This window comes from Corylus avellana, chromosome ca5 (genome assembly GCF_901000735.1).
Source record: "Corylus avellana chromosome ca5, CavTom2PMs-1.0".
Classification (NCBI taxonomy): domain Eukaryota; kingdom Viridiplantae; phylum Streptophyta; class Magnoliopsida; order Fagales; family Betulaceae; genus Corylus; species Corylus avellana.
This window is the reverse complement of record NC_081545.1, coordinates 32,056,265-32,080,765: the sequence shown is the minus strand read 5'-3', so window position 1 is coordinate 32,080,765 and position 24,501 is coordinate 32,056,265. Positions and strand designations below refer to the sequence as shown.

Sequence of the window (24,501 nt, the reverse complement as noted above, 5' to 3'; positions counted from 1 at the left end):
GAGTTGTGATGGTATGCAGACTCATGTCACAAGATTTTGTATATCTGTGTGTCAGAGACCAAGCGGTAATTTGCTTAGAGTCGAGTCCCTTCCAGAATTATTTAGTTCATTGAGTTTGGGAAAAAAATTAAGGCTTAAATATCTTATTCATCTACATGGTTTAATTTTTTTTACATCAATTACAGTTTGACACATGTTCATATAATTAATTAAATTTTTTTTAAAAAATAATTTCTTCATATTTTGGCCATATTCCCAGCATTTCTCAAAAAAAATTAATTCCGAATCAACAACAAAATATGAAAATAAAAACAAAACAAAAAGTGATGGTCCAACTGGGGTCAACCCAACCGGCCGTTTTGGATCAAGGTGGCACTGACCCGTTATCCTTCCACTGCCAGGAGCGGGAGGTAGTCGCTGCTCTGTGAAACCAGCCTCACGCAGAGCCCTCCACTCTAGGAAGCACGTGACCCAAGCCTTCGCTCAAGTCACATGATTCATCTCTCGGCTTGGAACGGGCGGGCCAGAGAGTAGCCACCAGAATCCAACCAGTTGGGTTGGGCCTGTGTTCCATCACAATAATGCCCCTACTCAGGTTACAGGCTAGCGTTACCAGGCCCGGCGAACATTATCATTTCTCTGTAGCCTTATAAAGAGTAATAGTTTCTTGCGTCTTATCGATGTGGGATTGAGGTACATATGTATTAGATAAATCTTTCTATCATTAAAGAAGCAAACTCTCCTTAGATGGCTTCAAGGCATATTGCTGCAGCCCGCAGAGTTCGAAATTTTAAAGCAGTTCGAAATTTGTAAATCAATACATGCGACGAAGTTGATTGCGTAGCTAGTTTCTTTTTCAACCGATTTATGTAAAGAGATGAAAATATGCTATATTATTCAAATGAATCAAATCTTTGAACCAAAAAAAATCAAGATACAAAAATAGGTAATTCATCAAAAGACCGACCATTGATAGCATTCTTGCTCAAGTGTTTTCACTGATTAAATTTGTCAATCAATGAAAGCCACTAGAAACGTCATGGTAGCCGTAGATTAGAATCCAACATCAACAATAACTGGGACATTAGGATAAACAAAATCATTATCAGAAGACTCTGTAACCGAGTTAAATCCACCCCAATCGGTTGCACCCCTAGACAGCATCATCAAGCATATAGCTATGTCTTTCACTTCTTTCTCTATTTCAGTAAAGGATACAGATACAGATTCATCCAAACTAGAAAACGAAGAATTTGGACGAATCTTGTACCTCATTCTGTTTGATCTCTTTTTCCGCACCAGCCCTAGGCTTGAACTAATCCATGATTCATTGCATATGTCAAATCTCTGAGAGTGGATCCTCTTATGGGAGGTGAGAGCCCTCAGTGACTTCTTGGGGTTTTCTCTTAGGCCATAACCACTGCGCCCACCGCCTTCAAAACACATGTTGCTATTGATCACATTTCTCTGTCCTTTAGCTGAATTCTTGTTCATGTGACCTCCCAAGACTCTTCCACTCGAAAAATTCTCGTTGTAGTGCCTGCACACATGCCTCTGTTCTTCATCTTGCCCCATCTAGGAATTTTCCAAGAAAGTTCAAAAGAATTTTAAAACCCAACGAAGAAACCCAGATCAGAAACTGTTGACACGAAGCTGAAATTTTCTCTCACATTCCAGGGAAAAAACGCAAAAGAGTATTCAGGAAACAGAGGAATCAAGCAAGACCCAGGTGAGAAAAGGCCAAACTTACCAGGCTTATTATGATTTTTGCTTTCTGAAGTGTTCTCTAGAAGAAAAACTCCTCAGAGGATTCAAAATCCTGGGTAAAAACATGATCTTGAGACCCCAAAGAACCCCGGCAAGAGCATTTTCTTTTGGGTTTCTTTCTTTCTGTCTGTGTCTCTCCCCCTCTGTAGCTAATACAAAAATGCTAGCAAAACGCCGAAATGCAAGATATGTTGCATGTAAAGACAGAGAGGATATCTCATATCTTTCAGGTCGTGGTGTCCCACACGCTTATTTGCTCGACCCTGGCAAGTGGCAAGGGCTCAAGCTTTCAACAGAGCTGGTTATTTCTTTACAGTGATGTTAGAGGTACCGCAAATCATTCATAATTAATAAAACAAAAAAAAATAATTAATTACTAATGCTTTAACTAGACATATTTTCAGTGTACGGCCATCTAAGGGAGACTATTATGAATGTATTTATGTATTTGGTAAATGACCAAATTTTACATATTCATGTCATCTTTTAGAAGTTTTATAACATTCATGTAATACATTGATGTAACATTTTGATTCATGTACTACCATAACTATTTTATATTCTTTAACCTCCCATTATAATTATAACACGATAATAAAGAAGAATCATACATAGGTTATGAATAACTAATTTTATATATTTCAATCTCTTTATATTGTTTTATTATTTTATTGGATTTTACAACACTAGCTTATTAATCATACACTGTTAAGTGGTATTTAGAAAATCTAGGTGCATTTTGAGAGAGAGAGAGCACTAGTGATTGTACGAAGTGAGGCACTAGTGTAACTGTTGGACAGTCATGAGTAGAAAACGTCAAAATGTCTGTTTATTAATGATTAGCTGTGGTGAACACTGAATTCTGGACAGCTGTGTATAACCTTAATTTGATTTTCGTTGTGAATCTTTTTTTTTTGCTTGAAAGTTAATCAAGGACTGGACACGAGATACATGATCTATTGAAAAATTAAAGGATCACCACATGGCACATACGTCCAAAATGTCGGGCCTAATCTGGGCCCTCAATTGTGCTGTGAGAATGGAGACCCTTTTAGAATATATATATATATATATATATTTTTTTTTCTTTGCGATAAAAAATTTAATTATTTAAATAACATATTTTTACCATTGTGATAACTGATAACATCTATTCATCCCCAGCTAATCGAGAACCAACGTTTGGGACTGGGACACCATCCGAAGTTCTTGCTTTGCTTTCACGTGCAAAGTATCACGGAGGCTCTTTACTGGGGTTTTTAGCCTTTAGCCAATAGCCGTCTATGCTTATGCCGCGCATGGTAGTCAGAGAGAGAGAGAGAGCGCCAAAAGCTTGCCTATGCGAGATCCTCGCTCGCTTTATATACGTTTCTCTGTTCCTATTAGTGACCATAACTGCCTAGAGGTGGTGCCTTAGGCAAAATCTCTTGCATTTCGAGTCTTTGACGTTTTACTTGCATGTTTGTAGTAGCCTCACAGAGAGAGAGAGAGAGAGAGAAACCCAAAAGAAACCGCTCTGCATTGAGTTCTTGTGGGAGATCAAGATCTTGTTCTTACGCATAACGACGTTGGATCCTTAAAAGGAGGTTTCTTTTTCTCCAAAACACTTCCAAAAGCAATCTGCCTGCTAAGCTTGCCTTTTTTTTCTTTTTTTATCTGGATCTTGCTTGATTCCTCTTATTCTTGAGTATTCTTTTGTTTTTTTTCCGATAATGTGAGATAAAGTTTTGAGATTTCTTGGGTTTCTGATCTGGGTTTTTTCAGTTTGTTTTCAGTGGGTTGAACTTTGTTGGTGTTGAATTTTCCTGGGAAATTCTCAGATGGGAAAAGATCAAGAACAGAGCCACCACGTATGCAAGCTCTGCAACCAGACTTTTTCCAGTGGAAAAGTGTTGGGAGGTCACATGAGGGGTCATACGAGCAAGAATTCAGGCAAAGGAAAGAAAAAGGTGATCAAAAGCGACAACGGTTTTGAAGACGGTGGGCATACTGGTTATGGCCTAAGAGAAAACCCCAAGAAGTCTTTGAAGTTTTCACGCTCAGAACATGCTACTTCAGGTCAAGAAATCGTCTGTAAGGTCTGTGGCAATTGGTTTGAGTCCCTGAGGGCTCTGTTCGGTCACATGAGGCATCACTCAGGAACAAAAACAAGTGGAATTTTCTGTCAAGAATGTGGCAAAGGGTTTCAGTCACTAAGGGCTCTCACTACCCATATCAGGATTCACTCCGTAAGATTTGATCCACTCTGTAAGAAGATGGAAACAGACAGCCAATCGAACAGTGAAACCCTAGGGCTTGTGCGGAAAAAGAGATCAAACAGAAGGAGGTACAAGATTCTTCCAAATTATTCGTTTTCTAGTTTGAATGGATCTGGACAGGAAGTAGAAGACGGGGCTATATGCTTGATGATGCTGTCTAGGGGTGCAACCAATTGGGGTGGATTTAGCTCGGTTACAGAGTCCTCTGATAATGATTCTGTGACTTTTGAGGTTAAATCATTCGGACAAAAGAAGCGAATTGCCAATGATAATGAGGATGGATTTTTTGCTTGTGAAGTCCTCGAGTCTTTCAAGATAAAGAAGCCAGGGGTGGAGGATTCCGACTCTCATGTTTTGCATTCTAAGATTGTCTTATTAGCTGAGAAGAGAGGATCCAAATTCAGTGAAATGGATTCTGGGTCTGGAATTTCCGGGGAAAAGAAGGTTGAAAAGGAAGCTTCTGTTGATGAATTATACAGAGATGCTGAATTTGTGATGCCAAAACTGGATGATATGTCAGGAGATGAAATGGAGGAGGATAGTCATAACAGAATGAAGATCAAGCGCACTAAAGTAGAAGTGGATGGAGATTTTACAGAAGATAATGGATTGGATCCAGCTAAGTCTGGTTTGAACAAGAAAGCAATTTTTGATGCTCAGTTGATTGGAAAGTCTTGCAAGAAGATGTGTACTTCTTCTCCTGATTCTCTGAAGAAAAGTGAATACAAGTGCAAGACCTGCAACAAGAATTTCCACTCGCATCAGGCACTTGGAGGCCACCAGACAATACATAGAACGAAAAACTGCTCTGATTTGAGAATTCGGAAGTGTGGAGAGAGCAGCCACAGCAACGTTGATCCTGAAACTGAGGGTAATTGCAAGCTTATCAATCTTGAAGAATGTAGCAAGAATTCGGTGGAGCAGGAGATGAGTAAAGTGTCTCTGCCAAGTTGTGAGTTCAAGGAGACTAAGGAGTACAAGTGCCATATCTGCTTTAAGGTTTTTGCATCAGGCCAAGCTTTGGGTGGTCACAAGAGGGCTCATTTGATTAAAAACTCCGAGACAATATCTGAAGAAACCTTGGCAGTAAAGCAACAGATTTCTGGTATCTGTGATCTAGTTGATCTTAATCTCCCTGTTATTGTTGAGCAAGAGACCAATGTTGATGTTGGATTCAAGTCGTGGTTGGTTGGAAATGATCAGAAGCATGAACTAATGGTTCTCTGACCATGGCTGCCATGAAGTTTCTAGTCTCTCTCTTCAATTGCTGATTTGAGGAGAAACCTTGCAAAGGTGAAGCTTCCATTTGCTGCTCATAGCTTGGAATTCAAACTAATCCCATTCAAACTGATCTTTTGTTACAAAATTGTAGCTCACTTCCAAATTTTTCTGAACTTTTTTGGTTCAAAGAGCTGAATATAGAACAGAACATGGGATTTTGGTAAATGCAATTTTTGGACTTCTGTTTCTGTGTTTAATTTATGTGCATTGATCATAAAATCTTGTTAGTTTGGCTACTACGCACAGAGGGAGGAGTGTTTATTAATTGTAAGTTTGAAAAAATAAAAGGTTGATGACCATCTACACAATTAGATGATGAACAAAAAGATGGCATCTAAGCTGTAGGTGGTTGTTTAGTCACCCAACAAACGAACCTGACAAAACATCTCACTTACCTTATCTGCTATTGTTTCTTTGCCCTTTGTCTCTAATGCAGTAAAATTTATACATTTAATATTAGGTTGTGGTACCCCCAATCCCCTCCACTCTCTCTCTCTATCTCTCTCTCTCTCTTCTATGTAAATTACCATGTAAATTCCCAAATACACACACTCTTTTTTTGGTTAAAATAAAATTCATTAAAGGTAAAAAAAAAAAAAAAATACAAGTGGAAGGGGGAGCAAACCAATAAAATCAGTACAAAGCTGAATAAAAATATTAAAAGAAAAGTTATAATAGGTCAAAGAATTGACTTGGTCCAGTGTTTTCTCGGGAAAGTTAAGAAATTGGCCACCAGATTGGCGCCTGTTGGGGAAGCAAGGGAGCTTGGATGCCAACCAAAATGCTGCTTCTTATCTTTAGCATTAGCCAATGGGGCAGGAAGTCTATTAATGGCTTGAAAAGGCGAGACCCATGGGGTAGTAGAGGCTGCAATGTACCACAAAACCAGTCAAAACAAGGGAGGACAAATGGCCAAAGGAATGTACATCCAAATTTCCAATTTCATCTTACAAGGTGCCGTATTTACCTTTGTTAAGGTTTTTGATCTTCCACGTGGCAAAAGTTTGTCGTTTTGTATAGGCATCAGGACAGAATATTTTTTCCAACTGTGTCCCTCCCACAGTATCAGAATCCCAAAGTGTCATCTTCCGTAATTTTCATTGGGATTCTTGTCTCTTTTTGTAGTTTTCAGTTTCTCTTTTTCAGCGTCGTGAATAATCCCCGGATCACCGAGCAATAAATTGGTACTAAACATGAGGTCCTGAACCTTTACTCTTTTTGGGTCCAAATTTCTGATCCCCAAATCTCTGTAATTCCGATCCTGATTCCTTCCGATCCTTCGCTCGGATCTTTGAATCGAGTCTTGCTTTGTACGAATCGCTATTTTCTCTTTCGATTTATCCCAATTTAAAACCTGGTCGTTCCCTAATTTCGATTTCTAGGGTTAGGGTTTTGAAAAATTATGGGAAACTTTTCGATATTATGAAGGTTTGTTTTACATGTAAATCTTTTTGCGTGTATCGGTTTCTGACGATCCAAATTCATCTGGGTCGGTCGTAATTTCCCGCATTCCTGTGGAAAGTCGAGCATTTCTTTGGATTTCCGAAAACTTCTCATTTTTCAATTATTTTTACCATACACGCTGTGTTGGTACGTGTATTTTTATTGCTTGTAAATCGGTGTTTTATTCTTTTAAATAGGATCTAGAATTTTGCGTTTTGAAGTTTGGTTGCTTCATCTTTTTTCATTGTTCACGTCCCGTCGGTTGGTCTCTTTCAACAATTTGGCCGGTTCACCAGCTCCTATAGCTCAGGTATAAAATGCAATTTTTTCTTATTTGATTTTTAGTTTTGTGAAATGGGTTGTTGCTTGTATTGTATTATTGTTATTAGTTTAATGTGTTAGCTTATGATTTTGAACCTAGTATGTGACGTTTATATAAGGCTTAAATTTTTTGTGATGCGTAATCATAGTTGCAATTAGAACTTTATACTGCCATTGGGCAATTCGTAAATAAATCATTTCTCTGTGTGTGTGTGTGTGTGTATTTTGCAAGTTACAACAAATTTTCATGAAACAAAAAAGAATGAAAAAGAGGAAGAGAGAAAGATATTCCACATTTAATTGTGTTCATTGTCTATAATGTTTTAAACGGTTTTATTAGAGTCAATAAATGAAATATATCTTAATCCACAAATGGGCATTTTCTATTGGATGAGTCTGAAAAAGTAGCTTTTGCTAATAATATATGTAGCATGTGTTGGGCTAATTAAAATTGTTAGTGGGTATTAGGATTAGATGGTTAATAGGAGGGATGATGCAAGGTAGATGCATTTTGTTTTCCATGGAATTTTACATCATGGCATTTGCTGATACGGTTTTCAAGCATATAGGTCAAACATAAGGATGTATGTCAATGAAGTGCAGGCTTGCACCGAAGCTTATATTTGGTTCTGTGATTTTAGTAGTAGTCTAGTGGTTACGTAGAAGCCCCTAAATCATAGTGGCTGTTTTTAATCATCATTTCAGATGTCTTCATTTAAATATCGCAGCCTTATCCTATTGGAAAATACAAGGCTACTCATTTTGGTCCTTGTCATACTCTTGGTCCGATTGCCTATCGTAATTACATATTATTAGGTGAAATATATGTTAGCTTAAATTGTATATCAGACCTTGTTCTCTTTGAAGTTAGTTCTTGTGCCCATGGTCCTTCAACCAAATTACTTTCCTCTTTCCAGTATGGGGTGGAGGGTCATCAGGTCACGGGTTCAATCTCGTTCAGTTACATGAGTTGTGATTAAACCCTTTTTGTAGACTTTCTGTTTCCACTCTCTTAAAGTATAACTAACTACTTGCAGTGCAAAAAATGCTTCACAAGCGGCCTTTTGTTGATGAGGATTCTTATGAGGTTTCTAATAAGCAACCAAGACAACTGGAACATGCTAGTCAGCTTGCTCCTACAACTGACATTGTCCCTATCTGTGATCCTGAGAAGCCTCAAAATTCAGGTAATATATAGTTGGTAGTTTTCATATAATGTTGCGCAAGCTTTTTCGGTTAAGGAATCTTCTGTCATCCTTGTTGGTCTTGCCATAAATAAGAAGTTTTTTGTAGTTTTGTGCATATAATGACTTGGCCAAATGACTACAATTTCTTGATACAGTGATTGACCTTATTAGATGAATTCCAAATAAGGTTTGTAGAAAACAATTGACTTGCTCACCATTTTTCCCTCACCTTCTAGAAGATATGATTTGATCCATTTAAATTAGAAACATGCTATGGGATGTGTTTTTGCCCATGTATAGAGTCTCCTTGAGTCCAAGAACAGGATTGTGGCTTTGAATGTGTTTTTCTTTGGATTGGTTTGAAAATTTATTATAAACCTTTTTTGTGACTGGTAAACTTACTCTGGACCCATCACAATGATTTTTTTTGTCACTTGCACGTTTCATCAGTCGCATCAGGGTTAATGGCCCCATAATATATTCTTCTGAGTTTAAATTCAATTTTCTTCCTAACGTAATTCCCATATGAAGATGGTGAAGGTGAAGACAGTTTTACTAAATTTCAAGACAAAGGAAGGCTTGTAAATGACCCAGTCATTGAAGTCTCAAATGAGACAAAGTTATTAGAGGCTGGTGTTAGTGGCGGTGCTTCCCAATTTTTGTGGATTAATGGAAGTATTATTGGACCTGATGTTAGGTCAGAGGCGGCTATTAATTTTTCATTTTTTCCAGAATTTTTTCATTCTGGACAACAACTAAAAGCTTTATATCAGTCGGATGAGAACTATTTATCCCCTTCCGATTGTCCTCCTCAGAAGCTAGTTTCTGTTGGACCAGAGCATCAAGTTTTTGTTCCAGAATGGGGCCTCCAGGATCTGAAGAACTCTTCAGATCATCTGGATAAGTCAGATCCTCAGCTTCCCCTCTTACATGCATCAGATGGAGGCCTCCTGATTGATGGTGTTAATGAGATGCTGATGGGTACATGTGTCATTCCAATGCCTGACCTTGAAGCATCTGCAAACTCTTGCAATGAGAGTGGGGGAACCAGAAGTGACTGTAGGTGCCCTGATGTGGGTTCTATCAGATGTGTGAGACAACATGCGATGGAAGCAAGAGAAAAATTAAGGGAAAATCTTGGGCAGGACATATTTGAGGAGTTGGGGTTCTGTGAGATGGGAGAGGAGGTTGCTAAGAGATGGACTGAAGAGGAAGAACAAGCCTTCCATGAGGTTGTCCTTTCTAACCCTGCATCATTGGGTAAGAATTTTTGGGACCATCTCTTAGCAGTTTTCCCTTCTCGAATGAAGGAGGACCTTGTGAGCTATTATTTTAATGTCTTTATGCTTCGAAAACGTGCCGAGCAGAATAGATTCGATCCGCTAAACATTGACAGTGACAATGATGATTGGCAAACAAGTGAACTTGTACTGGCAGAGGAAGATGAAGACTCTGTAGTGGAGTCTCCTTTTGATCAGGAAGCCACTGCATATTTTCAGGAAGATCGTGAAAGGGATTGCCTTGAAGACATTGAGGTTGAGGAAGAGACAGATACTTGTGAAGATGGTGCTGAAATCCTTATTCGTAGGATGGGAACTGATGAAGAGGATGGGGGAGATGTAGATGATATTTCAGGCACACAAGTTAGTAATTCCCTTAGTGACTGTCATGGTGATGTTGATTTAGAGCTTTGTGGTAAAATTCCAAACAGTAATAGTACGGATTATGATATCCAAGATGACTCGTGCACATCATATGAGTTTCAGCGGGACCCTATCGATAGCTGCGGTCGACTTGATGAGGAGACTGATAGAAGAGAGTCCTGTGAAGAATGAACACTTGAAGATACATGTTATTATTGGTTGAGAGGTTGATCGAGTTCCAAGATCCATTATGAGGCATTTCAGGATATATTTATGAGCCTTGTGATGGTGAATGATTGTTGGGTGAAAGTTGATTTTTACCAATTTGGAGTTTGAATGAAATTGTTTCCTTTGAGGAATCTTGCAATGATGGCAATGGCCAACTGTCTGCTAGAGCTGATTGTTTCCTCCAGTACTCTTAGTCCTAGTCTTTGGGGCTTCAATTAGGGCCTCCCGATGAGCATATGGGTGGTAGATGATCTACCTTTAAAAGAGGATGATTAATTATGTTTTCCTCGTGAGATCTTATACTTGTTGGAAGATGTGGAAGGATGTAGTATTTTCTCAAAAGATGGTTGATCTCCATCAGTGTGTCAAAAGAAGGCTCGTGGAATTTTGCCTTTCAGTTTGTAGGTTTCTAAGCCCTCGTCTGCGAAACACAAATTCCATTTATCCTACCAGTATCTGAATCAGCTTGGAAAGGATGGCATGTTTAGTTTAATGATTCCATATAAGCAGGGCCAAGGGCTTCAATGAAACTCTCTCGGTTCCAGTCAACCGAACTGAAGTTTGTAATCGAAACTTGTTAATATCTCAGTGATAATTATTTATATATTAAAAAAAATAAAAATTATGCGTGTTGTCATATACTTTTTGTGTTTCCTTTTGTTTGAGCAGTGTTTTACTTGGATGTGGACTATGCCATGGTTGTTTGCCAAGTAGTTTCCTCATTTTCTTCCTTTTTGCAAATGGAAGTTATCTGAACAGTTTCGAGGCCGAATGCTGTCCAATTGGACTTGACATCACATCATTTTCATTAACTAAGATGTGATATTCGTAACGTATTTTCATTTAACTAAGACGTGATATTCGTGCTCTTGCTCTAAATATCTTACTACATCTGCCACCCCAAAAAAAGGAACCATTGTCCGGTGTAAAGCACAAAGAAAAAGTGGAAAGTTTGAGTAATTGAGGCGGTGGGCGGTTATAAATAGAGGACTTGATCAAACGAAAGCTCACATAACTACACAAGTCCAAGTAAGGAAAAGCATAATTATCTACAAAATAATATCGAAATGGCAGGACAGAGAAGAGAGTGATCCAAACTTTAGTTTCTAATTCTAGGGTGCCATGTCAAATTAAAGCATCATTTTGGACTGTGATATCGAAAACTCTTTTGTATATGTTATTACATAGTAAATATATTATCATATGATTTAAAAATTTTAAATGCCGTGATATCCTTTAAACCAATAAATGCAACAGAATAAAATTTAAACAATGAAATAATTCCTCTGCATAGAGAGGAAGCTTAGAATTCAGGCCAAACCAAACAGTTCCCATAAAGATAGATGAACTGGCGTATTATTAAGGTGAAACTCTCTTTATAAGAATTTGATACAGGTGCTTTCGAAATTTTTTTTAACATTCTAATAATGATAGAAGATTAAACCAAACAAAGACCAATCAAGTTTTCTAGCAAACAGATAACAGGCAGATAAGTAATAACTCGGAATACAATGTAGGGCAAAACATAGAGCCTCTTACTTTCACCAGACTTATACCAATTATCTGACTATGATGGGAAAGTAAGCAGCAGCGAAAATCGTTTAAAGAAAAAAAATTGTAAAGAATCCAACTGATTGCCTCCAACTATGATTCCTTGACCGGCAATACCGGCCACTCGATCGGTGCATCTCTTCTATGCCACAGCTGGCAAGTCCTTGATCCATGGATCCAGGGGCTTACCAATTGAGTACACAATAAAACCAATCTCACGCAGCTTCTCTACATCAGCGACGTTCCTGCCATCAAATACAAAAGCTGGTTTCTGCATGTTGTCATAAATCCTCTTGTAATCAAGAGTCTTAAACTCATCCCACTCGGTCAGAATGCAAACACCATGGGCATCCTTTGTTGCCTCGTACGCATCCCAAACCACGTTCACTTGCTTCACAGTGGTGGGGCTCATTGGCTGCAGGTGAATGGGATGGTCCCAAGTAAACTTGTCCATGGTGAGGTCCCTTTGGATCTGGTCTTCAGTGACCTGCGGGTCATATATGCTCAGCCGGGCCTTGTCACCCAATAGCCCCTTGCACACATCAATGGCTGGGGTCTCCCTTGTGTCACCAGTATCTTTCTTGAAAGCAAACCCCAGAATGGCAATCTTCTTATTTGCAACCGTGTTGAACATAGAGGAAACAACACGGTTCACAAAGCGGTTCTTCTGGTAATCATTGATCTTGATGACTTGTTTCCAGTACTCTGCCACCTCAGGAAGGCCATTGCACTCACAGATGTAAACCAGATTCAAAATATCCTTCTGGAAGCAGGATCCACCAAAACCAACACTAGAATTGAGGAACTTGGGACCAATCCTTGAGTCTGTACCGACCGCATAAGATACCTGTGTTACATTTGCCCCAGTAGCCTCACAGAGAGCTGACATGGCATTAACAGACGATATTCTCTGGGCCAAAAAGGCATTGGCAGCAAGCTTAGAGAGCTCTGCAGACCAGAGGTTGGTGGTTAGTATACGATTTTCAGGGACCCACTGAGCATAAACATCCTTCAATGCTTGGATGGCCTTCTGGCCTTCAGGGGTCTCTCGGCCTCCAATGAGGACTCTGTCTGGCTTGAGAAGATCTTGAATTGCAGTGCCCTCAGCAAGGAATTCTGGGTTCGAAAGAATTTGGAATTGGATTCCCTTGCTGTTGTGGGTCAGAATTTTTTCAATTGCCTCAGCGGTTTTGACTGGGACTGTTGATTTCTCAACTACAATTTTGTTAGATTTTGAAACATCAGCAATCATGCGAGCCGCACTCTCCCAATATGTCAGATCTGCAGCCTTCCCTGCCCCAAGACCCCGGGTTTTAGTTGGGGTGTTGACAGAGACAAACACTATATCAGCCTCTGAGACATGTTTCTCAACATCAGTGCTGAAGAAAAGGTTCTTGCCTCGGCATTGCTTCACAACATCATCAAGGCCTGGCTCATAGATGGGGAGCTGGTCGCTGTTCCAGGCTGTGATCCGAGAAACAGAGATGTCCACAACAACGACTTCAACAGATGGGCACTTAAGTGCAATTATGGCCATTGTTGGGCCCCCAACATATCCAGCACCAATGCAGCAAATCTTCACCATTTTTCTTTTCTACTTTAAAACCTGAACAAAATTAAATTTATATGAATCAGAAACAGATAAAACGCATCCAGATCTGCCAATTGCAAACAACGTGCTTTCACATATACAACAGTACAACTGATAAAATTCACCCACTTCTGGAGAATAAGGAGATCAATATAGCAAACACGAAATTTCCCTCTTTTTTTTATAAGTAATCAAAAATAAAAATAAAAATTCGTGTTCGCTATATTGATCAAACAAACGAACAAAATGAGGCACAACCCTCAATCACCAAAAGGCCTAAATAAATTTTTTTTTTTTTTTAAAAAAAAAAGGAACAGGGAAAAACGTCTTCTTTTTCATATTCAAATATATGCTATTATTGGCGGGGAAGTTGGTTTTCTAACTATGTGCTAGCTACAAGTTCGTTACGACATCAAATCTAGCATTTTTTGCATTACAATTTGAAACATAAGCAAGTCATGTGATTTATCCAAAACTTCATCCCAGATCTGCACTTTTAGACTCGAAATGGTTCTCGAGAAGAATGAGCTAAAGGGGAGGGGTGGGGTGTTATGCTTATAAATAGGCTCCTTCCCTAAGACCATGACTAAAACTTACTTGAATCTTAAAGCTGAAACCTTGGATTTCCAGGTTGATTGAAGCAAAGACTATTTTGGTAGGACATGAATTCAACAATAAAGTGACACTACTTGTTGTAACTTGACCAATAATGAAAGAACATCATCATGCGAGCTATAGAAAATCAGATCTGACTCAAATACTGAATCACCCACGATCCACTCAGACTAGAAATGCAAGTGACAGATCAATTTCGTATTACCAATCACAAATTCCACCAGATCCATAGCCAGTTAGCTCAATTTATCTACCCATATCAAACACAAAACTAATCCCAATTAACTATAAAATTAAATGTGGAAAAACAAATTACAGATCCAGAATAGAAACGTGAAAAATGGCATAGATCTGAGGATTAGGAACACAGACATTAAGCCTAGGACCCAATTCATATCTCAAACGAATAATCTGGTAGGAAAAAAAAAAAAAGATTTCCAATGAAATCCAGACAATTGCAACAAAGTACGAATCAAACATGTGGAAGATGGGGGTCAAGATTCACCTGTGAACTGGGCTCTGGTCCTCGGCCTTGTCACTCTCAGAGTCAGGTAATTCTGTGAACAAGGAAGAGCGGGGAGGACCTCTTATATACGCAACGCTTGTCCGAATCTACCCCTGGGATTTCCAAAAAGGACTGTCCAGTCCAGGGTGCTTGCAGTTGAGGTGGACCTCTCAGACACGTTTTCATACAAAAATGTCGCATTTAGCAGGTGGAGAGAGGAGGGGTAGAAATGTAAAAGCCTATGAACAGATACCTTATTTCTTAACGTCCAATTACGGAAGTACCCATGTGATGTGGACCTTGAAAAGTCAACTATGTTAAGAACTTACTACAGCTTAGCATATGATCTATCTATTGATATTCTACGCGCTTGCTACGCAAAGCAAAGCTCTGTAAACCACATTCACAGGCTTCCCCGACGGTGCATCTGCATGTTGAAGATAATATATTTAATCATATTCAAAAATTAGATTTTTTTTTTCCTGACAAAAATTCTTTAAAGGAAAAAATATATGTTTATTAATGTTTTTTGATGGGTGTTTATTTTTTTTATTTAAAAAATATTTTGACGTGATATAAAAATAAAAATTATACAAATGTTTTATGTTTTAAACCGTTCGCTAATATGTTTATTGGCAAAGAATTGTTGTGTAAATTGATGTTTCACCTGTTCTTGCAATCATATTTTACCACTTCATTCCAATTCTAAGTCAAAGGGGTTATCAAAGATAGAAGTCAAGTGGTCAAGAAGTGAGGTGAGGCAAGTAAAATGTCGGTGTAGATTTGAAGGGCAAAAAGAAAAGATATGGAGAAGGAGATGTAATATGAGCTAATCAGGATTCAGACATGTATGCAGTATGCCTAGACCAAAAAAATAAAAAAGAGACAACTTTGTACATGAGCGGTTTGTTTTGCAACAATACGAATAGTTCATTACACCCGATCCAAATTTCTCTCTTTTTACTGGCTCCAAATTTGTAGGAAGAGATAAATTATGTATACGATAAAACTTGCAATTTTTTTTCGGACAAAGTTTTTCTCGGGTTGGAAGAGTTTCTTTCAACTTAATCTATAAAAGTGACATGAATATCTTTTTATAAGTTATTTTGTTATAAGAATCTTCAACCCGATTCCTTTCCCTTTTCATTTTCAAAATTCTTTTACGAAAAGATTATGTTTAAAGGTGGCTGAATTTTTATTATCGTCCAAAATGTCCAGAAAGGCGCTATAAAGTTATAAAAAATTCTTTTTTTGCTAACAAAATTTACTCTTATGATGTCATCCATAATCACCAGATTTTGGAGAGATGATAGGCATATTTTCTTCTTATTGAAATCTTAGTAATTTGGACAACAAACGTTATATAAAACTCAGTAACTCACATGTCCATCTAAATTACTGAAAATCTGGATTATATTTTCTATCTTAATTAGAAAAAAAAAAAAAAAAGCTGCAAGTATTGAAGTCACAGAAAATGTAGAAGCAGCGACCTTCCATGTGCATTAAGGTCATGATTAGACATTATAATAATTGCACCTCATATGGAAAAGTACGAAGGGCAAACTTCAAATCTAAGAATAAGCTTGCTTCAGGACGCAGAAAAAAAGAAGAAGAAGAGTGTTTTCGAAGCCAAATTTAAATAGGAAACACTTTGAATGGCCTGAAAAAACCAAAAGTGAAAGAATGAAGCTTGAAAGGTCCTGGTAATGATGAGTCAGGACAATGCCCATAGGTTCGGCAATGAAAATATTAAACAAAACAAAATTGAATCATGATATGATCAGATCCAACGAACCTTACGAATTTAATTTTGATTTTATGAAAAATGGGGTTGATGATGTAGCTTAAATGATCATTTGAGACGTGGGAATAGACTAATTGATGAAGCCTATTGGATTATGGTGCACCTAAGTAGCATGGGAATATACAAATCTGAGATGTGGTAGGCACGTGTAGAGTGTTTATGTCCTTATGGGAATTGATGATGGGATAGACTTTTTAGGCTGGGGCAAAATTAGGAATTTAATTTAAGGGGGCTGAAGCCGAATTATATTGATTTTTTTTTTTTTAGAGATACTAAAGTAAGAAAAGAAATACCTAAAATAGTTTTTTTTACAAATTTAAAGGCTAATTGTGGAGTGGGATGACTTCCTCCGGTCCCTGCATCGGTTTTTAGGGTTATTTATAGTTAAATCAACACTTACTTTAAAAGATTAAATCTATTTTTTTCTAAATGATAAATTTAATCATTTAATTAATATGTTAACATTCATTTCAACAACTGAGGCCTGACACATAAAATATTTAACTAAAATATAATAAATTATGAAATAAGGGTTTGAAATTAGGACATCTGCTCTATACCACCTATAAACCATAGAGAATAATTTCAATAAGGTCTTGGCACAAACCAAGACCTTTGTGCCCACCAATAAGAGGTTGACACTTCAGCTTGGAACAAGATAACAAAATAAGAATGAAACATCCAATCATACCAAATTTAAACCCTAAAAAAACTCTTAATCTACTTTTTTTACATTAACCATCCATCATGCTACCGCCGCCGCTCATTCGGAAGCCAGATGTTGCCGCCCTAGATGGCACAAACTCTATCGCACAAAGCATTGTTAGGTTCATCCCTCTCTTTGTCTTGATTTCATCAAGCAACATCAATGGCGGTTTTGGTCTAAGCTTATTGCGGTGGGCATGGTAGTGTGAAATTGAGGAGATCTCATAGTTGGGCATTAATGTATCAATGGTTGAGCGGTAGATTCGGAGAAAGAGAGGAAGCTAAGAGATCCGGTGGCCTGGGTGATTGATGAGAGAGAAAGATATAGAAAACTTATCGGCATGAGTGGTGGCGTCCGGCATCTAGTTGGCGGTGGCGGCGTGGTGGGTGGTGCGGCTTGGGGGTAGATGTGTGTGTGTGTGTGAGAGAGAGAGAGGATAAGTTGCCGGCATGGGTAGTGGTGCAGCAGCGGCGGCGGCGGCGTGATGGATGGTTAATGTGAAAAGTAGATGAAGAGTTTTTTTAGAGATTAAATTTGATATGATCCGGTATTTTGTTCTCATTTTGTTATCCTGTTCTAAGATGAAGTGTCAACGTCTTATTAGTAGACACAAAAATTCTGGTTTGTGCTAAGACCTTATAGAAGTTATTCTTTAAACGATATACAATCTCTCTTAAAAATGAATAGATATTGAGAGATAGTCTAATCCCTTTGAATGAGCATATAGTTGATAAGTTCGAATTTGGCACCTCCTGCTTAATAAGTGCAATCTCTCATGAGTGGTGAAAAATCTTGTAGATCAGTGTAAATCTTTGTAAGCCTAGTTATCAAGTTTATATATGTAGTAATTAGGCTTTATTTCATAACACTCGTGACTTCTCTCTTTTGTTTTGTCTTTTCAAAACAAAATTATTAACAAATAACTTAAAATACAAAACATTCAAAATTATTTTTATCTTTGTGTTATATCAAAATATTTTTTTTAGAAAAAAAAAAAAAAAAAAAAAGGTCTAAAGTTATGTTTATAGTCTTCCCCCCATGATAGTTAGTTAGTTGGATCTTGGGGCTTGAATATTGAGAATAGAATTGGTAGCTAAGTGCTTTGATGTGTTGTTTTGTGGTTGCTTAATTTGCTTATTTCTTGTTGGGTTGGATGATGTTATTGTCCTTTTTTCAGGATTTTGGAGTTACTTTGCTCGCCAAGCTCTTGCCACATATTCTTCATTTATTTATTTATTCTTATTCATCCAAAAACGACATTTAAGAAAGAGAAAAAAAAAAGTTTGTATTAAGGATCTCTAATCTTCATTCATGGAAGAGATATACTCTTTTGTATTCTTTTAGCATTAATAGCTTGGTGTGACATGCTTAATTTATCTTTAAATCAATGTTAATTAGAAAGGAAACAAAAATTCTCTTCTTGGAATTTGACCGAGATGAAACCTCGCGGTCTCTTAATTAAGACCATTACCTTAAGATCCAAACTAAGTACGCCCTAAATAAGTTATTTATTAGCAATTAAACTTTATGAATGGCCTTCCTCTAATTCATTCAGGTTCAACTTTATTTATATCTATCCCTAAGGGGTAGCTCAATCGGCTGTAGACAACGCCTCATGAAGCGGAGGTCACTAGTTTGAATCATCCCTCCCCTTATGTGGACATGTCAAAAAAAAAAAAAAAACTTTATTTATATCTCACCTATAAAAACTTTATAACAAAAACTTGATGTCCATATTTGCACAAGTGAAATAAACAACCTCAACAATAGAAAATGTGAGTGAATTGCTGTCAATATTTTGTCCATATATATATATATATATATATATATATATTATCTTACAAATTCAATAGATCAATCATTAGATTTGTGAGGTCTATCATAAGTTCACAAATGTGATTGTTGATTTGTAAGATGATATGCGAGAAATTAGCAAAATATAAATACTAATCATTTCTCTTTGTTTTTTAACCTATGCCTAGTAATGCACCATAGATGTCATATACAAGTTCTTTATTTATAAGTTAGACATGTACCTCAATTAAACTTTTACCTTAAATATTACTCCCATTAAGGAATAAGAAATTAATTGTAATTATGATTCCAAAAAAAAAAAAAATTTGAAATAATTACTTAACACTATAATTTGTGTCTCATTAAACCGTATTTATCCCCAAGGGATAGCTCAATTGGCTGGGGATTACATCTTATGAAGCAAAAGTCATTAATTCGAATCCTCATCCTCCTCTTGTGTGGACATGTCAAAAAAAAAAAAAAAAACCGTATTTGGCATGTGGACCACACTTCAATTATTAGGAGATTTCTAACATTAAGGGAAAAAGAGAGGATTATCTTTATCTCTAATTAATATTTTATTTCCTTTCTTTATTTCAGGGAAGGAGAGATGACCAATACCCTCGCTTAAACACTATTCCAACAAATCTTGAGTTTCTTTTAAGATCAATGGTCAGGATTTCAACACAACTCTATATAAGAAGGAAACACATCTTGGAGCAACAAAGAGGAGAGAGGAGCAATGGATCATGTCATGGGCTTGTTTGACCACTTGCCTTATGTAACATGGGCTTATGCGAAATTCTTGGGTTTAGGCTTGTGTCTTGGGATCGGGATTGCCTGCAATTCTTACTTCAATTACTGTCTAGTTGACTCTAAATTTAAAAAAATTTTAGGATCTCATTCAGGCACCTACTCAAATAGATAGGTCTCATTAAAGCGTTTCACAATTGTTTGCTCCATTGCAAAAGCAAGGAAAACCTAATTCAACTATGCCTTACTCTTTTTATTAAGAAAATGCATAATCTAAAAGTTTATTTGCAAACTATTCTACTATTTTTTTTTTTTTTCCATTTCTCCTATTCATTCTAACCGTATTTACCCGTAAACAACCCACCGCCTCCTCCGTTGATCACCGCCATCAGGACAATGCATGCTAAGAGCATCTCCAGCAGTATAGCTAAAAAGGAGATATTAGCTACATTTAGCTATTTTTATCATTTTTTTTGCTCAAACAGAATAGCTTCATATTAGCTATTATACCTTAACTGCTATAGTGAATAGCTTCATATTGATATTCACTGTAGCACACTAAATTGTTGAATATAATATTATTTTCACATTATTTTCTCTCTCTCCCTCAACGTTTCTCTCTCTTCTATCTTCTCTGTTCATGAATTTATGATATAAATTTAAGTCTTTTGAATCACTAAAAACTAAAAAAAAAAAAAAAAAAATTGAATAGCATGCATATAATTGGCAAACTAAAAATGGAAAAATAAAAATAACACACAGGTATGCTGCGTGAATCAATTCTATTGCAATTTACAAGATGATGCAAAACCGGTCGCAAATTAAAAAAAGAAAAAAAGAAAAAGAAAAAAAAAAGATTAAAAATAATATTTAATAAAGTAAAGAATGAAATAAAGAATCTGTTGGAGTTGATATTAAAAAATGAGTAGTTAAAATAGAAAATTGTGCTTTTTGACTAAATAGAATACCTCTTACTGCTGGAGATGCTCTAAGTACCTCTTTTGTAGTTTCCTTAAACAACAAGGACATTCCTGTAATTCAAAATTCGAGATTTGGCAAGTAGTCAGCATGATTGTTGTTGATCAAATCCAATCAACGCCGCTTGGATTATCCTAATCACCGAATCCAACGGGCGAAACCCAAACCAAAATTCAAATTCCTCATCCTACGGCCCACACCCAAACCCTACCGAAAAAACTAGCCGTTACAAGAGCGTCCCTGTAATCGTAACGTTCCTATTTTTTCTCTCCCCTCAAAACCCTCGTTCAATGTTTTCAACTTTTCATCAATTCCAAAAGATCACACACATAAACTCCTCACTCTCTCTCTCTCTCACACATCAAAGAAGAGCCCAAAACCCATTTCTTTTACGGCGAGTCTTTTCGGTTTTCCGGTCACTTACAGATGGATTTGATCGGCAAGAACACCGGGACGGTTACCCCAGTGAAAGACACACGTGTGTCTCGGTCCAAGATTCAAGAAAACCATAAACTTGCCGAGAATTTTAACCCAAATGTCTCCCATTCAAGCCCTGGTCAAAAATCCACGAGTTCCCCAGTAATCAAATCCACAAAGGCCCAGAAATCGGTCGTAAAGAATCCCAATCCGGTGGGGTACTTGCCGCGGAACAAGATCCGGGAGAGAAAGTTCGTGGTGGCGAAGAAGAATTCCAAGAAAGAGAATGTAGGGTTGAAGGTAGAGTGTAAGTGCAAAGAGAAGGCAGGTGGTGGCGATATCAAGAAGTGTTTGTGTGTGGCCTATGAGAATTTGAGGGCGTCCCAGGAAGAGTTTTTCAAGAATCGAAGTGAACAGGCCGGACAAGCGGACCATTTGAAGGGTTATGATATAGCTGAGAGTGAACTTGAAAAGGAAATTGAGAAGGGTTTGATGCTGCAAGACCTGAAAGTTGAAGATGGGTATGAAGGAAACGCGGGGGAGAGTGATACTTCGCCGCTGAATGGGTCGGGTAGTCAAATAGGTAGTTCAACGATTAAGAGGAGGAGAGACAAGTTGTTGGAAGAGGCAAGGAAAAGTGTACCTGAACCTGGGTCTGGGAGAGTGATGCATCTGGTGAAGGCCTTTGAGAAGCTTCTTTCAATACCGATTTCGAAGGACTCGGATGAGAAGGATGAGGAGGAGGAGAAGGAGGAGAAGGAGGAAGAAGATAACAAAAAGAAGGCCATGAAATGGGCTTTACCAGGATTGCAGGTTCCTAAAGTGCCTGAGACACAGGTTTCTTCTTCTTCATTCTGTCCATCTGATTTGTTCTTGACATCGGAGAACCTTGGTCTGGATTCACAGATTTCGGTTTCATCTTCGTGGGATAGTAGCCAGGGAAGGTGGGTAGCAATTTGATTATTTTGAGTTGCATTATTTCTGTGTTCTGATTCAGTTTGCTTTGGAATCTGTTTGTGCTTCAGTGTTTCAAGCAGGACTTCTAATGGGGGCCGTAGGAGCCGAAGAAATGTAAGATTTACTCACTTTGTTCAGTACTATTGTAGGTGGAGGTGAATGTTTTCATTAGCTAATGGAATCTTATTCTTTTATTCATGTTTGGGTTCCAGAGCTCTGAATCTTCTGCTACAATGGGTGGAAGGAGATGGAAAAAGCAGCAGCTTAAAGTCACCAGCCAAAAACCGTTCAAGCTTAGAACAGAGGTGAGTTTAAGGAAAGTGAATTGATTATGAGGACTGTAACTTCACATGCATCGAATCTGCTTTATAACTTTGGTAATTGAATCTCATTGTAGCAAAGGGGGAGACTGAAGGAGGAAGAATTTATGAAAAAATTACAAGAAATGGTGATAGAGGATGAGAAGCAGAGGATACCAGTTGCACAAGGTCTCCCATGGACAACAGATGAACCTGAGGTGAGGCCATTTTTGGAATTAGTTAATAGGATATCTGGACTCCTTACTTTTAATGTTAGCACCATAATGTCTCGATGTAGTTTGCAAACGAAATTTCAAAACCACATGAAAAAAATTAAAAAATTAGAGTTGGATTTTAATTTCAAGTGCTATCATAACAGTTGACATGCTTGATTGCTATTAATAGGCAACAATTACTGATAGGTTCTTGCCTTTATTCGCACATATGCGAGTTTTATAAGTTAAGTATTAGTTGTATGGGCTTATGACTTTGTTTGCAACGGTTTGGTGCTTGTTATCTTAGTGCTTGATAAAGCCTCCAGTGAAGGAAATCACAAGACCCGTAGACCTGAAGCTTCACAGTGACATGCGAGCAGTAGAACGAGCCGAGTTTGACAATCAGGTTCTTTTTCTATTTATTCCAAACAGATGCATTTTCGCTCTCAGTTTCATATCATACTGCTTAGTTTTTGCATTAGCTGGCAAACATATTAACTAGTGCTCATGCGGCAAGGAAAATGACTAATTCAAAAGATTTTTTTGCAGCAAAATAAAGTTAAGTTCTATGCTGGACTCTTTAACATGTCACTTTCAAATGGGACAACTTTGGTTAATTTCATAAAAAAAAAAAAAAGTAGTTCTGAAATGTATACATTTTGGGAGAGTTTAAATAAGCCATCATTCCTTCCCCCAATCCATTAGAATGCACTGTAGTGACCTTTTTTGGGGCCTAACACTCTTTTACTATGGCATAGTGTTGGACATTTAGGTTTAGACAAGTCAATACCAATGCTGATCATGTTTGATGACTCTTATTTGTGGTTGTTGGTAAGTTGGTAAGTTGTTTGGACATTAGAATGCACTGTAGTGACCTTTTTTGGGGCCTAACACTCTTTTACTATGGCATAGTGTTGGACATTTAGGTTTAGACAAGTCAATACCAATGCTGATCATGTTTGATGACTCTTATTTGTGGTTGTTGGTAAGTTGTTTAGGGGCCTAATTTGATCAGAAAACCTGTCCGGGTAATTTTTATAAAATAAGGAGTTTTTTTTTTTTTTTGGTGGTGGCTAACTACTATTAGTGAGTGCCTTTGTTCTGGAGTGTGGGGGCGATTCATTTATGATGCATGTGCTTTCGGTATACAAGCAGCTAGAAAAGTGAGTTAACTTTTGATTTGTATGCTTTTGAGCTTAACTAGGTAGCAGAGAAGTTGAGCCTGTTTGAGCAATACAAGATGGAAAGAGAGAGACAGCAGAAGGTACATGATATGAAAGGAATTATTTGCTTGCTGATATCACAAAGTAGTATCTATTTTTATCTAATTGGATACGCTGGTATTATTCTTGCAGATGGCTGAAGAGGAAGAAATAAGACGGTTGAGAAAGGAGCTCGTTCCAAAAGCACAGCCTATGCCCTATTTCGACAGGCCTTTCATTCCCAGAAGGTACAGGTGATGTAGTTCTAACAAAACATGATTTCTTTTCTGCTTGGTTTTGTGTTTGGTAATCACAAACTCATTGGAAAAGTCACATCCTTATTAATATGTCCACTATCCCATGTTATCTTTAGATGCTACTGGAATCTAGTTAAGGTATCTTGCATATATACATAATATGATATGATCCTTTCCACTTTCTGGATGGAACTTTCAGAAAATCTGAACACTTTGAGTCAATTTGCTTCTTTTCTTCTTCTTTTTATTTTTTTTCAAGATTTTATTTTAGCATTTCCATTTAGCTCATTTGTATTTGATTCATTGATTAATTACAAACTTTCAGGTTGAGTGAAGTATTACTTTTTAGGTCATGAAATCCATTTTTCCCTTGTAATTGTAAATTTAGATTCAGTGAGTGTTCTCTCATTGCTGTTTTTGTTTGTTTCAGGTCGATGAAGCATCCAACTATACCTAAAGAACCAAAGTTCCACATTCCTCAACAGAAGAAGATCAAGTGCTGCCTGTCATGGAATGACATAAGTACCTACACTTACCAACAATGAAGCACTAGAATAGAACCTCTGAATATCATATCATTCTATTGTCACCAGTTACTAAATAATCATATTCTTTCTTTCTTTGTGTTCTCTCAGATATTGTTTTTCAACTTTGTATATGAAGCAACCAATTTAGTTGCAATTTTGATGCCCTTGTCTGATTCCTGCATCCTTCAATCCCTGCGCCCAT

The 24,501-nt window shown here is 37.4% G+C and overlaps 5 protein-coding genes across 7 annotated transcripts; 3 read left to right on the top strand and 2 right to left on the bottom strand.

Moving 5' to 3' along the window:
* Positions 1 to 968: 968 nt before the first annotated feature.
* On the bottom strand, positions 969 to 1,934 carry LOC132183287 (uncharacterized). Its single transcript, XM_059596689.1, has 2 exons — positions 1,751 to 1,934; positions 969 to 1,575 (listed from the first exon to the last, which is right to left on the bottom strand). Exon 2 carries the CDS (start codon positions 1,573 to 1,575, stop codon positions 1,054 to 1,056), a length of 522 nt encoding a protein of 173 aa, XP_059452672.1. The 5' UTR covers positions 1,751 to 1,934; the 3' UTR covers positions 969 to 1,053.
* A 1,125-nt stretch (positions 1,935 to 3,059) lies between these two features.
* Positions 3,060 to 5,497, top strand: LOC132182744 (uncharacterized). The gene is made up of 2 exons (XM_059596076.1): positions 3,060 to 3,353; positions 3,543 to 5,497. Exon 2 carries the CDS (start codon positions 3,588 to 3,590, stop codon positions 5,250 to 5,252), a length of 1,665 nt encoding a protein of 554 aa, XP_059452059.1. The 5' UTR covers positions 3,060 to 3,353; positions 3,543 to 3,587; the 3' UTR covers positions 5,253 to 5,497.
* A 925-nt stretch (positions 5,498 to 6,422) lies between these two features.
* On the top strand, positions 6,423 to 10,769 carry LOC132182446 (uncharacterized). Of its 2 annotated transcripts, XM_059595690.1 has the most exons (3): positions 6,423 to 7,059; positions 8,108 to 8,257; positions 8,789 to 10,769. In XM_059595690.1, exons 2-3 carry the CDS (start codon positions 8,116 to 8,118, stop codon positions 10,090 to 10,092), a joined length of 1,446 nt encoding a protein of 481 aa, XP_059451673.1. In that variant the 5' UTR covers positions 6,423 to 7,059; positions 8,108 to 8,115; the 3' UTR covers positions 10,093 to 10,769. The 2 variants fall into 2 exon arrangements, with proteins under 2 accessions (XP_059451673.1, XP_059451674.1); XM_059595691.1 differs by lacking the exon at positions 6,423 to 7,059 and having other exon boundaries at positions 7,089 to 8,257.
* Positions 10,770 to 11,445: 676 nt separating this feature from the next.
* On the bottom strand, positions 11,446 to 14,493 carry LOC132181357 (UDP-glucose 6-dehydrogenase 1). The gene is made up of 2 exons (XM_059594540.1): positions 14,391 to 14,493; positions 11,446 to 13,285 (listed from the first exon to the last, which is right to left on the bottom strand). The coding sequence occupies exon 2, from the start codon at positions 13,262 to 13,264 to the stop codon at positions 11,822 to 11,824; it is 1,443 nt and encodes a 480-aa protein (XP_059450523.1). The 5' UTR covers positions 13,265 to 13,285; positions 14,391 to 14,493; the 3' UTR covers positions 11,446 to 11,821.
* Positions 14,494 to 20,712: 6,219 nt separating this feature from the next.
* Positions 20,713 to 24,490, top strand: LOC132183228 (microtubule-destabilizing protein 60-like). Of its 2 annotated transcripts, none has more exons than XM_059596630.1 (8): positions 20,713 to 21,786; positions 21,868 to 21,913; positions 22,012 to 22,104; positions 22,197 to 22,316; positions 22,621 to 22,719; positions 23,518 to 23,577; positions 23,669 to 23,763; positions 24,203 to 24,490. In XM_059596630.1, the coding sequence occupies exons 1-8, from the start codon at positions 20,852 to 20,854 to the stop codon at positions 24,315 to 24,317; spliced, it is 1,563 nt and encodes a 520-aa protein (XP_059452613.1). In that variant the 5' UTR covers positions 20,713 to 20,851; the 3' UTR covers positions 24,318 to 24,490. The 2 variants fall into 2 exon arrangements, with proteins under 2 accessions (XP_059452613.1, XP_059452612.1); XM_059596629.1 differs by having other exon boundaries at positions 23,669 to 23,769.
* The last annotated feature ends 11 nt before the right edge of the window (positions 24,491 to 24,501 follow it).